General features: G+C 38.5%; 1 protein-coding gene across 4 annotated transcripts in view; it reads left to right on the top strand.

Annotated features, from left to right (window-relative positions):
- Positions 1–16,256, top strand: part of PLCB1 (phospholipase C beta 1) — a 688,962-nt gene that overhangs the window by 554,240 nt on the left and 118,466 nt on the right. For all 4 annotated transcript variants that reach the window (XM_032351387.1, XM_032351388.1, XM_032351390.1 and 1 more), the window contains 3 exons: positions 1,406–1,505; positions 2,205–2,309; positions 3,303–3,412. In XM_032351387.1, the coding sequence (XP_032207278.1) occupies positions 1,406–1,505; positions 2,205–2,309; positions 3,303–3,412 (315 nt within the window). The remainder of the gene's footprint in view (positions 1–1,405; positions 1,506–2,204; positions 2,310–3,302; positions 3,413–16,256) is intronic.

A 16,256-nucleotide genomic window follows, 5' to 3' on the forward strand; every position in this document is an offset into this window, starting at 1 on the left:
ATTTTCAGAATTGTGTTGTGAATCACTTAATTCTAAAATATGTCATTTGGAAGACCAGACAAACATATAAATTAACTCATATTCTCTCATAATACAAGTGGTAAAGGATATATTTTCACTGTAATTGAAAAAAAGTAAAGTGGGAAGTGGGGAATAATAGGGCAGCACAGAGAAGGAAGTCCGTACTTCCTAAAAAAAAAAATTAATTAAATTTCCTATTCCTATAACCTCTAGCCTCTGGCAGCTGGTCATTTTGTCTTGTCCGGATTCTGTCTGATAGAGTTAAAGTCTTTCCATTCGATGGGACTTTCTGTCTGCCTTCACCAAACCTTCTTCACATTTGGTTGTCACACAAAGGAAGATATTAGTCCAGTAGAAAGTGGATAGACTGTCTTACCATACCCTTTGCTTCTATCTGGCTAGAAAATCTAGAAAGGCCGTCTTCTGCAGAGAGAATATCCATGTTAAAGGTCCCTGTGCTCCCACTATTTTTAATATGTTAATTAGATTTAATAGTAGTGTCTACTTCAAAGAGTTATTAATAAGTATTCCATAATACACTGAAAACATTTTTAAAACGTCTGACACTTTGAAAATAGTCAACAAATGCAAATGTTGACTATTTTCTTGCTCTTGTTACCAAAATTAAGTTTTTTAAGGATACAGTTAGTCTCATGTTCTCCACACATGTTTTATATGGGGGGGGGGCAGTGAGCAATTACTTGTTGCTAATTTGGTAATTATTTATAAAGTAATCTCATTTTGAAAGCTGTTCGGCAAGCTCTATTTTTGCATGTTTGCTTTTGCTTAGAAAGTATAGAAGCAATTTGCTTTGAAACTGTAAGAGTAGGGGCACCTTGCTGGCTTGGTTGTCTAAACATCCAACTCTTGATTTTAGCTCGGGTCCTGATGTTGGTGTCATGGGAATGAGCCCCACGTGGAACTCCACGCTGGTGTGGAGGCTTCTCCCTCTCTCCCTCTGCCCCTGCCCCTTGTCCCTCACTCCTCCCTACTCACGCATGCGCGCTCTCTCTCAAAGAAAAAGAAAAAAGAAAATGTAAGAGTAGACACTCCAATAGTGAGAAGACTACTAACTTTATATTTAAATGAATATTGAAACTTTTGTCATTTCCATATTGAGAATGTTCATGTCAAAAGTAAATGGTCTACATGTGGAACAAACCCTCTCTCGGGACGAGGTGATACGACATAGACAAAGCCATATCTCTGGGATTCCTTTTGAAAAATCCAAGTTCTAGAGCAACAACTTCACTTTTAATCAGTTTGCCAACTAGAAACTTCTACTGGAGTTTGGAAACACAGGCCATATTTGAATATTACCTTTCTAATTCTTTCTTGGAATCACTCCTTCTTGTAACCACTTGGATCCTGTGTTTCCCTCTAGGTGGTCCTTCCTTCTCTGGCCTGTTTGAGGATAGCAGTTTATGAAGAAGGAGGTAAATTCATTGGTCACCGGATCTTGCCAGTACAAGCAATTCGGCCAGGTATGGATAGTGTGGTGAGAAGCTATCAAAGCTGTCAAGAAACCCATCACCGCCTTACGTGATTGTTCAAGGGTGACTGAGGAAGCTGTCTGAAAGCTCAGTGGCTTATAACAAGTGCTCTATCTTCACGCTCATGAATCTGTGGGTTGGCAGGGTTTGGCTGGGCTTAGCCATGAGGCTGTGCTTTAGGGTGAGGGCTGGAGTTAGGTCTGTTCCACATGCACTCATTCAGGCTTCAGGAAGGAAGGAGTCGGGGTACCCACAGTACGGACATTTCTGGCCGCCCCCTGGAATGCATATAAGAGCAAGCCTGACTGCAAATGCATTTTAAGTCTCTGTTTGCACCACATCACTGACATCCCGTTGTCTAAAGTCAAGCATATGGCTAGGCCCCAAGTTAAGAAATCACGTACAGGGGAAGAATTGGGACCAATAATTCAGTCCACGACATAGAGTTTTAAATTCTCTTCTGTGGGGAAAAACATGATTGGAAAGGAGAATAATCAGAATCAACATTGTTTTCTTGTCTGCTGAGAAAAATAGTATCATGTAAAACCACGTGATGAAAATGAGAAAGAAGTGGCCTGTTCGTCATCCATAGTCTCCTAAAATAAACACTTACATCACACAGATGTTCCTCTGTTGTAACTAACACTGTGAAGAAAATACGTGATACACAGTGTGAATGTCCTCCTCTAGGCTATCACTACATCTGCCTGAGGAATGAAAGGAACCAGCCTCTGATGCTCCCAGCTGTCTTTGTCTACATAGAGGTGAAAGACTATGTCCCCGATACATATGCAGGTAAGAAACCTAACTCAAGGGAATGTTTCCACCTGGAGCCATCCTTATTTTTGTGGTTTAGTGGAAGCAAAACAAGACCAAAAACAGGCAGGAAATTCTGGCCTCAGAATCACTTCTATTTAAGTATGTATGTTGATTAAATTGCTCAAGTCTTTGTCAATAAATTTTAATTTCATTTCAATTAAGTCCCAATAAAATATTGAGCATGCTTATCTACTCGTGGTATTATTTTTATGGATCCAGCAATTTCTAGGCCATGCTTCTTGGTACTACACCAGTGTATCTAGGTCTGTACAATGAATTTGTCTTCGGCCAGTTTTAGAAGCCAGGAACTTTTCATGGGTGAAATCCTAAGATTAGAGGAATTAACCAATGACAATGTCAACGAAGAATCATAAATTTAAATAGTCACAGTGTTGAGCAGCAGTTGTAAGGTATTGGAGAGTGGTGGTGACTATGGCAAACTTGGAGCATATGTCCACCCAGCGATGGCAGCCATAACTCACTCCAGCTAGACCATAAAAGTGTGAATGGTACTCATATTGCCAAGTCTTCAGGTTGTTTGAATAGTCTGGAAAGCGGGTTTTTTATGTGAAACGTCTTCCTTCGTTTATGAAAACACCACTTCGGCCAAATAGGACAAGTGTGTAGACCATTGTTGGAATGGATGGACCCCTCAAGAAGAAACTAAAAACTATGGAATATTGAGGTATCTGGGTTGAAGCCTATCCAGTTTGGCTGTCAGAGCTGAACTCCTTTGAGTTCTGTTTTCTTGAGATTGCAGCAAAGGGTCCTGAGTCTTGTCCAATTCCAAAATGCTGGACGGATGAGTGTATAGTTACATGGTAGATGGAGGAGTAGAAGATGGATGATGAATTAGTGGATGGAAGGGTGAGTAGACAGATGATGAGTGAAAGCATAGATGGATGAATGGATGGTGGATTATCAATATGTCCAGGACCTTTGATCTGAAAATGTCTCTTCTTTATTTAGATGTGATTGAAGCTTTGTCAAATCCAATACGATATGTGAATCTCATGGAGCAAAGAGCTAAACAGTTAGCTGCTTTGACACTGGAAGATGAAGAGGAAGTAAAGAAAGAGGTGAGCAAGTGTTCCAATCTTATGTGGGATTAAGCATGATTTCCACACCCAGTGGCTGGCTTTGCCTATATAACATCATGCCTTGGGAGAAGAAAATAGCACATTGGAAAAGTTCTTTGATGTAGCTCAGCATCATCTCATAAGACGTCTATATGATTGGCAGAATTTTTTATATTTCATCCTCTTTTGATAGTCTGTGCCCACCCTAGCATTGAACAGTCCACATCTGACCATTTCAGGTGAAAGTTTCTAACTGATTTCATATTGCTTAAAGGTGACTAAAGCACTTAGAAAAGAAGGTGATCATCCTGTTATTTAGTATTTCATTTTTTGTCTTTAGAGTGCAGGATTTTCAAAGTGCTTTTGTGACTTCGTAGAATACATAAAGTCCTTAATATAAATACCTAGTGTGTAGTATGGGCCATAAAATGTTTACTACTACTCTTATGCTGTATACTTATATACTATAATACATATTTCCAAATAATTGGTATATTTTTTTAAAAATTAGGTGTCACAATGCAAAGAGTAATCAAGGAAGGGACTAGAAATATTAGAAGCAAAATTTAAAAATATAAAACTTCTATGTAGACTGGTAGTCTTTTAGTTTTCAAAAAAGTGAAACATAGTTTAATGATTGAAGGTGACATCAATATTAAAAATAGTGAAAGAAATAAGCTATTTTCATACTTCATTTGAGTATTCTGAAGATAAATTCATGGAGAAAGATGAGAAAAAATGGAGAACTATCAGAATGAGGGAAAGAAATCTTGAAAATTGTTTAGATAACTCTACCTAATACCCAAGTCCATTAAAGTTGATATAATTTATCATTTTTAAGATTTATTTATTTATTTGAGAGACAGAGTGAGCATGCAAGTGGTGGGGAGAGGGCCAGAAGAGGGGGAAACAGACTGCCCACTAAGCGTGGAGCCCAACTTGGGGCCTGATGCCACAATTCCAAGATCATGACCTGAGCCAAAACCAAGAGTCAGATGCTTAACCAACTAATCCACCCAGGCACCCCAGGTTGATATAATTTATTAAATAACTCTTTTTCTTATTCCAAAAGAAACCTAGGTTTATCACAGGAAAATTTTGAACTAAACATGAGAAAAGCAAATCCCAAAGATATTACCTATAATTCAAACACCTAAGCCACCGAGATCTAAGCTATCTAAAGATAGCTTTTTATACTAGGTATAAAAAGACTAGCTAAATAGCACAGTTATTACTTTCTCATAAAATAGGATAATATTCACAATCTGTGTTTTGACCCTTTATTTTCACTTAATGCAAATATTTTCCATGTCATTAAATATTCTTCTGTGACATACACTTTAATGATTTCATGGTTTTCTATCATATAGCCATATCATAGTTTATTTTTGTAACCCCTATTACCGGATATTCCAAATACTCCACTCTTTTAAAAGCTCTTAAGGGAACATATGTAAATACATTTTTTAACACATCTATGATTATTTCCAGCTTTCTTGTACAGAAATTTAGAAATTTTTGATCTAAAATATGTTGAGCTAATTGAACATGAGAAAAAAATGAAAAAAAAAAGTATAACATTCATCATAAGAGTAACATTTTCCAGGCTCTTATTTACACTGCTGGCATTGTATCCCATAGAACCTGTAGAGAGTGAAATTTAAAGTTAGACTGGTAAGTTTCAGAAATAATGCTTTTTGTGGTATGCAGTAAATAGGGTTATAGGAAAATTTTATACTGCCAGAAAATTATGCCTAATAGCAGACATAAATATACCTCCAGTCCTCTGGAGAAGCCTGCGGCCATGAGCCCTCTATAGCCCACACCTGCAGCAGCCCTGTAGACGTGGGTGAAGCGGCACCAAAAGAAGGTCTGAGGGGCGCCTGGGTGGCTCAGTTGGTTAAGCGTCTGCCTTCAGCTCAGGTCATGATCCCAGGGTCCCGGGATCCAGCCCTGAATCCATTTCTCTGCTCAGCAGGGATCTGCTTCTTCCTCTGCCCCACCCCTGCTTGTTCTCTCTCTCTCTCAAACAAATAAATAAAATCTTAAAAAAATAATAAATATAAAGAAGGTCTGGGTAGGACACCAATAACCTCTGCTTGGAACGTGGGAAGCCCCTCCTTCTGTGAGCCCTACACAAGCAGTGAGTGCTTGGACTAAGCCTTCAAAATTCACACAGGGGGCCTAGGTGTTTCACATTTGTTTTTCTCCCCTCAGCAGATACCTAGCATAGATGTTAGAGGCACACATAGCGTTGGAAGTGTATTTACTTCCAGAGGACTGGAACTACATTGCTGGAGATGTCTGCTAGGTTATTCTGGGAAGGAGGCAACCCATGGTGAGCAAGGGAAAGATCCAGGAGAATAAGAGCCCAGGTCCATTGTTTCCTTGTGGGCAACTTCTGTATTACAGCTCACACTCCTGAGCCCCTAAGGGATCAGGCTGAGGCTAGACTCCGGGCTGTGAAACAGCATTTCAACTTAATCTTCTTTTCCAGTCTTTTCCTGCTTTCCTTACCTTCCTGCAGTTTCCTCCTGTTCTCAATAAATCATGCACTTAAACACCGCCATGTTGAGTTCTGCTTATAGGGAAACCAATAAGGCTCAATAGTTGCTGTTTTATACTGAAAATCAAGAACGAATGCCTTTTCTGAGTTTTTTGTCTGGGAACCAGAATTTGAATGTTTCACAATAGTCACATCTTTAATTCTAGTGGTTCTTTAGAGATCATAGTGCTTTTTCTTTCCAATGACCTTCAAAAGGATTAAAAGGAGAAAATTCAGTGAATGCCTCATTTTGCTCATATAAACACCAATATGGAATTAGAGGCTCTCCTTAGAAATCTAACAGAAGCTCTGAAATTCTTTTCTCTTCTACCTGCTTTAGCTCACTACCATATGTAATAAAATATAATTCAAGGTAAAGATAATTTATATAGATAGAAATAATCCTTAATAACGTCCTTCTCCAGTTAGAGAACAGGAATTTTTTTTAATCAATTGGATATGTCTTATTTTCTAAGAAAATAAAAGTTCAAAGTTCAAATGTATTGCCATTATTTAGAAACAACACTTTTTCTATCATGAATTTCTACATATTCATTAGCCAGCTTCTCCAAGGAGTGAACCCTCAGTTGGAGAGAACATTTCAAGATACTGCCAGTTTCTGCTTATATAGTACAGCAATTGAGATAAAAAGTCTCTCTCTCTATTTTTTAAGATTTTATTTATTTATTTGACAGAGAGATAAGCAGGGGAAGTGGGAGAGGGAGAAAGCGGGCTTCCTGCTGAGCAGGGAACCTGATGTGGGTCTTGATCTCAGGACCCTGAGATCATGACCCGAGCTGAAGGCAGATGCTTAACGACTGAGCCACCCAGGCACCCTGTGATAAAAAGTCTTTTAATGAGGTGTTCTACTCATGGTGCACCAGAAAGACTTTTTCTAGTGATTCAAAAAAAAAAAAAAAAAAAAAAAAAAAGTCACTCTAAGGAACGGGAGACATAGGGCCTTCAAGATGTCAGGGATCCTGTCACACTGTAGTCCTTTCAAAGCCTTATCTTTGCACCAAACATCACGTATCAAAAATCTGTTTAGAGAGAATGCAACGCTAATGAATATAAAAATACAGAAGTAGCATTTTAGGTCAACTTTATTTTCGTTTCTCCTCTAGCAGTAGTGATCAGAAAGGAATTTCAGTAAATGTACAATGTTCGTTAAATTTAGAGGATATTTAGGGGCGCCTGGGTGGCTCAGTGGATTAAGCCGCTGCCTTCGGCTCAGGTCATGATCTCAGTGTCCTGGGATCGAGCCCCGCATCGGGCTCTTTGCTCAGCGGGAGGCTGCTTCTCTCTCTCTCTCTTCCTGACTCTCCGCCTACTTGTGATTTCTCTCTCTGTCAAATAAATAAATAAAAATCTTTAATAAAAAAAAAATTTAGAGGATATTTAGACATTTTCAGTTTTAGAAATAATTTTAGAGACATTGAATCCCAGAGATTCCAAATGGTCCAACAGAGAAAATATAATTTTTTTCCTTTGAAATATCAAAACCCTAAATGACCTCATTTTTGAAACTCAAGGAAAAAAAAATCATTTGCCCTTACCATTTAACGCTAGGAAGGAAAAGTCATTCCACACCTTTGAGCACCAATGTGCCCTTTCTCTTGTCTTGTAATGATGTAAGTTTGTTTGAATGAGGCCACTGAAAATAAGTAGCTGTGGTTTTCTCAAAAGAAAATTCTATCTAGGACATGACAGGCACTGGAGACACTATTTTAGCAACGAAGACTTTTTTAGTATAATCCTTTTAACTTGGTAGTTATAAAGGTCATTTCTATTTGAAAACTAAAGACTTTACTGGATGGCAAAATATTCCCAGATTTGTAATACTTTAATAAATGATCTTCATAGAGTAATGTGCAAACCAAGTAACTAGGCAAGTTGAAAATTCCCCCATGCTTTGAACACTATACATTTCAGATCATGTGGAAAGATAGATAGATAGATATCTATAATAAATCCAACATATATTTATGTAAGTTACGGAATAATAAAGATTTGAGTTGCTGGGTTTATTTTGTGTCTTTTAAAGTCATCATTCAGGACACTGGGTTAGTAAAATTGTAGAAAGTTGCCTAATCTGAATTATAACAAAGGTTTTAAAATATTTATAACTATTTCTTCATTTAAAAAAAGGTATATAAAAATTTTTTAAACATAATAATTCTCCCCCCCCCAAAAAAACCAAAAAGGCCCTGAGTAATGTTGGAGATAACATTTTTGGTGTATGTCCTTCTAACAAGTAGATGCATCTATGTTTTTTCTTTTAGAAAATATTAATTTTTAAAAATGGTTTCACAACCCTAATGTTTTCATGCGTTTATAGAAATGCCTGATGAGAAATCAGTAACACTCCTGATTTTCTATTTTTAAAATATACCTGTAAAGAGAAAAGTAAATATCCAATGTATTGAATACAAAATATTACGTGACATCTTTAATGTCCACAAGCAGTACTTGAACATGACTTGTTTTAGCATGTTGGGGAATGCAGAAGCATTTTACTGAGCGCTTACAGCGTACCTAGTACCGTTCTGAGCCCTTTCATGGATTAACACACTTACATCTTAAAATATCCATATGTCTTGGTTACTATGATTATTCCCATTTAGCAGATGAGGAAACTGAATACTGAGAGCTTCGATTTCTCAGCCAGTGTCACACAATCAGTAAGGAGGAGAGTTAGTGTTGAAATCCAAGCCATCTAGCTCCGGAACTCATGTTCTACACCAGCATTTCTACAAGTCTGATGTGCCAACCGGGGAGGACATCCTGAGGCAGCAGGTCTGGGGTGGGATGAAGCTCAGCACCTCTCACAAGCCCCAGGGAATGGGATAATGCCATTGTTCCACAGAGCATACTTTGAGTAGCAAGGGACCACACTCCACCCCATTGTGCTACCTCAATAAAGAAATTGCGATTTTCTAGTAACTGTAAACAAGGACTACCCTTCTTGCCTCTTTCTGTCCTCTATAGCATGTGGCTTGGATAACTAACCACAGAATATAAGACCTTTACCTTAAATGGCAGCATCCTTTGAATTGAATTTTTTTGTTGAATCAAATGTCAAGATTCCCCCTGCCTTTACATCACTGGATATTATATTGTTCTTCAATATAATAGGTTTCTTTATGTGCATTCCCTTTGATTAATTTGCACAGTGGCTTCTGGCCAAAATTCAGTTCCTCCAGCTCAAAAGTTCTAAGGCCATGTTCATTCACTAAGTGGACATTACCACTGTTGGACAAAGTGATGATCTAAGACAGAGAATGCCCCAAACCTTCCTCAAACTTCAAGGCCAAAATTTCTGTTCTCAAGAGTTCCCTGTATCATCTGTGTGTGTAATACACAAGCAAAGGTATGTTAGTGCTCTTTATATCACTTTGACATTGAAAGGGAAAGTTGTTTCGTAATACCATAATTTCATTTATTCCAAGAGGCCTACTTTTTAAGTTGTCAGACTCATGTGTTCTTACAAGTGAGCTGGAATGTATCAAAAATAATTTATTTCCTTATTCAGTATATGGCAAAATAGGCATCTTTTTTTTTTTTTAAATAGGCATCTTTGATGGGATTTGATTATTTGAGAAGAAAAAGGTTAATTATATGATCTAGTATGGATTTCACCAGTAAGATAATAGCAAAAATCCAAGATGGTACAACTCATAAGGTTACCGTGTTTAACTTCAGAGAAAGCATTGTGTATCAATCTGTTTCTAAGACAGAAGCTTATTACCTCATCCATGGTTCAAGAACTTGGCACTAGAATCAAAGATGAGATTTCTTGGCAATTTTGGACTCTCTTTAAGTGAAAATCTTGCTCCTCAAATAATAATTTAGCAACATGCCAACTTATAGAAACAACAGTTTCTATAAGTTTAAAATTCAATCCCTGAATTTTAAAGCATCCAATAAAGTGAGAAGAGAAAGTTTGCCTTTTTGGAGATGGCCTTTAGATAATGACACTGTCCCTTTATTCTATATACAGATTTGGAGTTTACAAGGCATTTTATTGGGCCCCCTGGGGGAAAAAACCTGAGCCCTAACTAGACAACATGTAATCCCCATTTTTAAAAGAGGGGAGCAGTTGCATGGTAGATTGACTTGCCTATGATCAGTAAGCAAAAAGTGGAGGAACTAGAGCTTTTTAAATGAGTTCTCAAGAGAAGACCATATATGAATTTGAGTTGAAACTACTCAAGTATTGGTCCAATCTCACTGCTTTTACAAATTTCCTCCATATCAATTTTTCAAATTTCAAGGGATTCAAATAAGGAGCTTTGGGTTCATCTGCCCAAAACAACGCTACACCCAGAAATTCAAATATCACAGTCCATGCAGGCCCCATACTATAGGGGCTGTAAAAGTGTGACTCTCAATGGCAGTTTTTCACTCTCTAGAATAAGGCTTCTCCAATTTTTGAATGCAGACAGATCCCCTGGGGATCTTGTTTCAGTGCAAATCCAGATTTCATGTTCTGAAGCAAGGCACAAAATTCTGCATTTCTTTTTTTTAAGATTTTATTTATTTATTTGATAGGCAGGGAGGTAGGCAGAGAGAGAGGAAGGGAAGCAGATTCCATGCTAAGCAGAGAGCCCAATGCGGGGGCTCAATCCCTAGACCCTGGGATCATGACCTGAGCTGAAGGCAGAGGCTTTAACCCACTGAGCCACCCAGACGCTAAGGGCCTTCCGAGTAAACCTGCTGCTACTGACCTATAGGACCAGATTCTGAGTAACAAGGCCTTCAGACTTAAGCATCCTTTAGAATAACCCCAATCACTTCCTAAGCACAGATTGCTGGCCCTGAGAGTTTCTGAGAGTAGGTCTGGGGTGCATTTGCATTTCTAATGAGTTTGTTAGTCATGTTTTGCTGCTGGTGAAGGGACAGGCATTTCCTACATCTGTGGCTCACTTGGGGCTCTCCCCACATAGAATTAAAAAGACATTATTCAGGGGCGCCTGGGTGGCTCAGTGGGTTGAACATCTGCCTTCGACTCAGGTCATGATGTCGGGGTCCTGGGGTCAAGCCCCACATCGGGCTCCTGGCTCAGTGGGGAGCCTGCCTCTCCCCCTGCTCATTCTCTCTTTCTCTCTAAGTGAACTTAGAATCTTAAAAGAATAATACTAGATAGATAAATAAATAAAAAACCATGATTCCATGCACTCTAAATGTCACCTTCATCACAGGACCCCAGCAGGGCTCCAGGAGAAACTCTTTTCTCAGGGAATTGTCCAGAATCTGTTTTGTGAGTGATTGACCACCAGAGTACTTACCAAGTGATTTGACTTAGATAAATTGAAAAATACATCCCCACAGGATGAATGTTAAGGGTGGTTGGTCTACATTCATTTTAAAAAAGAAAAATTCATGATTTCTGCCCAACTATAAAGAGTTCATTTTTTTTCTGATTTCAGAAAAAAGACTGTATCAAATATTTCTAATACATTAAAATTGGCAGGAACAATAACAAAGGTAACAGACATAAAATAGTGTCTCCCTTTAATCTCCTTCTAAATAAACTGCGATAATTCTGAATTAAATGCAGATTCTCTACAGACAAGGACAGCATCTCCACTCACTCACTGACTCATTCATTCAAAAAAAGCTGTTTCTTATGGTAACATAAGGTGGTTCTTTAGTTTCAGGCCCTTGTCATTGGTAGTGTTTGTAGTGATCATACATGAGCTGAAAATAAAAGGCAGATTTCTTCGTTTATTCATCCAATAAAAAGATTTTTGAACACAACTTTGTCAGTCACCATGCTGGGCATTGTATCCTATACTATATTATACAGGACATATATGTTAATAAATACAATATATATTAATAATATATTATATATGCAATACATATATTAATAATATATATTATATATGCAATATAAAATAATTGTATAAGAATAATATATTAATATATATTAATAATTTATATAATGATGAGAAAAATCAGGTGTTCTCATAGCCCTTACAATCTGGAGGAAGTAACATTAATAAAAATTCATGCATATGCATGTAAACAGCTGTTACAAATGTTTCAGCAAAGATACCATGTGAATGCTGATGACTTTTTACGTGATCACAGATATGACAAAAACGGAAGTCAACAGATGTATTTATTTAGCTCCTTAAAGCTGTGTCCTGCTTCTAACTCACTCTGGTGGACTCTTCACAATAAGGTTTTGTTATCATTTGTTATAAAAATTCTCAAATGTACCCAAATGTTGAAAGAACTGTATAATGAACATCTATATATCAATCACCTGGATTCCACAATTTACATTTTGATGCATTTGCTGTATCACATTTATATCAATTTTTAACCATTCCTCTATCCATTCATTAGTCTATCTTATTTTTTGATGCATTTCAAATTGGGCTGCAAATATTAGTTTACTTCATTCTGAAATGCTTCACATTGGAGGTTTTTAGAAGTGTTTTTAATTCCTTAGAAATGTGCAGTGGATGCATTATTTAATTTCATTCAGGGAATATAAATTCAAGGTGTCAGTTGTATGTGTGTTTGAGGAAGTTCTATCTGGAGGGAAAAGCCCCCATCTGTCTGGAGTGGACTGGATTTCTACATGAAGAAATTATAAGCCTTGACCTTGATATTCAGCAAAAGCTGATGACCTTACCCCTTACTCATCTGAATAATACAATGCTGAATCAAGATGCTGTCATCCTAACCACTACATGGAAGGGCCTATACTTTTTATGTGACTCAGGCAGCACAACACCTCCAACAGTACAATAAATATTTGGTATTTGGAAGACCCCTTACTTAACTATATTACACTCTCAAATAAATTCTCCAAACTCCTCAAATCCTTGTTTTCTATCGCTTGATTATGGGGTCCATATTTTCAGTGCACTGGATGGAAATCTTTTCAACGATGTACCAAATAGCATCATCTCCTTCTGCAAAACTTGTTAAAAAAAGGGGGGGGAACCTTTCCAGTTATCCTCTTAATGGCCCACCTGTGTTATATTTTAAAGTCACTCCTGTTCATGTTGGAAGGAGAAAAGATATAAATCTTTAAAAATCTTGGTTTTAACAAGACCATTATTCCGTATCAGGAAGGAAAAATGTTGTAGTGCTTCCGTTTGGCCACTAGAGGGAAGGCACCTGCTGCTGTAGTTCATTCTTCACAATTTTCTCCATCCAACTAAGCAAAATCTAGTGCAACTAACTAACATACTATCTTCTGAACCTTCTTTCCTTGAAATGTATTTAACTGGATTCCAGGAAGCTCTCCATTATATTGAGAAAACTGACATTTCTTGTTCTGTTGTTTCTATCACAATTTCCAGTAAAATAGGAAAGTATTTCATGCTTATTTTATTCAAACTCCTAAAAAAAGACTATTTGAGGAAAGGCTAGGCAGAAACAGAGTCACAGGTGTTGACCCCCACTGATTCTTTTGATAGGGACAAGGAATTTGGTTTTTGGACATCAGCTCAAATATCTGTAAAGGGGAATTATTCAACCTTTCAGTGATGAGGTCAAAACCTTTCCTCTAATATTGTATTACTACTATAGGCATTTTTTGTTTTTCAGTTCTTGCGTTTAGCTGTTCTATTTAACTCATTTAGCTTTTTATACAGGAATGCCTTTTTAGTGTAACAAAGTTAACTCTTTGGGAATGATGTTTATATTTATACATCTCTAAATTTCAGCTGCAAATTAAGTTACTTTTGTGGTTCCTTAAAAGTTACTATTAGCTTAAAATTCGGAGTGAAGTAGGACAGCAGTGAAACTCAGATTTTAGACTCTTAACACATATTCAGACATTAATCCAACTGTCAACTGTGTGGCCTCTAGCAAGTTATATGACTTTTAATAAAGTCTTTAGTAAAGACCTTTTTAAAAAAGATTTACTTATCTATTTATTTGAGAGAGAGAGCAAAGAGGGAGAGAGAGAAGCAGACTCCCAACTGAGCATGGAGCCTGATGTGGGGCTCAATCCCAGAACCCTGAGATCATAACCTGAGCCAAGGACAGATGCTTAACCAACAGGGCCACCCAGGTGCCCCTAGTAAAGACCTTTAATAACAGCTTAGATTTCTTTGCTTTACAGTGGAGTTGAGTAGGCAGCTGACACTGGCTGTAATGAGGCTGGTGTGTCTAAAACCACCTCACACTCACTGATCTACAGCTGCTTCTGTAAACACTCTCCATGAGGGAAGGGTCAATTAGAATTTGTACTCACCAGCCCTTGGTTAACACAGTATTTTAAACATCAGTCTGAAATATTTGCCATCATAGATTCTCACTAAATAAATAAATACAATAAATAAATAATCATAAGAGACACCTGACAAGTATCAAGCAAAAAAAAAAGGCAGAAACAAAAACTGTTGAGGAGCCCCCGGATTCCTTAGTCTAGCATTCTCCTTGGCCACCCTTTGCTCTCCGCTTTGTCTGGCTGCTGGGGCAAGCAGGTGGGGCATGGTGGGCTGCAGGTTATTTGGGCCACTGCATTTCCCAGCATGCCGCTCTCACAACACCATTGCTGTGGGTGCATTGCTCACCCTGACACAGTCCTCGAATTCTAGACAAACTGCCAAGCATGGCGTACAGATGGGCAGCTTCTGGGCCAAAGGTGGTCTGAAGATGTGATTTGTTTGGTCTCAGTGATTTCAAATTAGGGGATTTCACACACACACACACATACACACATACACACACAATTTGTTTTCCAGCTTTTCTTGAAGCCTATTCAATAATAGACTGAAGCTGAGTGGCAGCTGCCCCTTTCCAAGACCTCCCTTTCCAACTCTGACCATGGCCCCACTTTGCCTTGTTGTATTAAGTCTTGTCAGCTTTGCTCATTTCCATCCTTCCCATTAACTGCCTATTCATGTATACTCTGAGAGACACCTGGCTGGCTGTCAGTGGGGCGTGCAACTCTTGATCTCAGGGTTCAAGCCCCGTGCTAGGCTCAGAGATTACTTAAAATAGAATCTTTAAAAACAAAGGACTGTATAGTGTGAATGGCGCCCTCTGGGGGTTCTGCCGTGTCTTCCACCTTCCCGGAGGCATCTGGGTGTGTGACCCGGGGGGTCATATCTGGGGTGTTAACTAAAGAAGCATTTCTCCAAAGATTACCTCACAATCCAGCGCCAAACCTTGGTGGTCTCTTTATCCTCAGTGATAACTGTAACATGTTTGCCTGTGTGTTTATTCAACATTTATCTGCTTTTAAAAAAATCTCTCTGAATTGATGCATGATGTCAGTTTCCAAGACCTGCGGCTTTGTCTTGCATAACCTTGATAAGCAGAGATTTATTTTTCCTTCCACTTGACTCAAGTTGATGATTGAACTTGGTTTCCCAAGGGCGTACAGCTACACAGAATGTCTGCAAAACCAGATACAAGGCGAAAATAAGCTTGCTGGATTCATTTTGAACACATTTCCAGCCTGATACTCCCAAGACATTAAGTTTGGTTGCCAAAAAAAAGCCACATACTATTGCCTTCATGAAAGCTGGCTTGCCATCACCTCTTTTTCCCTCTGTCAGAATTTTCTTTTATCCTATCTTTCTTCAGAGGACTAATTTTAGCCAGCTGCCACATTGGGGAAAAAATGTGATTTATCTCCCACACGGTTCCAGAAACCTGCCTAGATATAGATGGGGAAGGTCAGATGCCTGTGGAACAGGAGCCCCTTCTTCCCATTTCCCAGGCAGCTGACTTTGGTGACCGCAGGCTGGGAAGGCTGGGAAGCTTTCTCCTACCTTATTCCATGCAGATAACCAGGCCTAGTGGATGACTTTGCTGATATCCCAGGGTTCTTTCCCATATTCCCTTTACTTCAGTCTATTCTGTGCAATGTACATGCATCTTCTTTATGAATTTTGTGGCCAAACATCTATGGAATTCCAGTTTTCTCAAGTGCCCCACAAATCCAAATGCCTGCAGGAGTGAGACAGGTGAAGCCGAAATGAATGACGAGGGAACCTCCTAAAAGGGACAGAAACCATTCCCTTCTAGCTCAACATAGGGAATGCAGGCTCAACACTGCCGATCTGATTTTTCAAGAAAAGCAAGAAATTTATTTTATTAACATAAAATCTCCTTTATTAAAATCTTTGGCAACCTTGGGGGAGCCAAAGAAAACATTCCCATGCACACTGTTTGGACCCTATGCCTCCAGTCAGCCATTTTTTTTAGGGTTTTATTTATTAAAGTCATCTCTACGCCCAACGTGTGGCTTAAACTCACAACCCGAGATCAAGAGTTGCATGCTTCTCCAACGGAGCCAGCCAGGCGCCCCCACTTTGC

Source organism: Mustela erminea, chromosome 7 (genome assembly GCF_009829155.1).
Source record: "Mustela erminea isolate mMusErm1 chromosome 7, mMusErm1.Pri, whole genome shotgun sequence".
Classification (NCBI taxonomy): domain Eukaryota; kingdom Metazoa; phylum Chordata; class Mammalia; order Carnivora; family Mustelidae; genus Mustela; species Mustela erminea.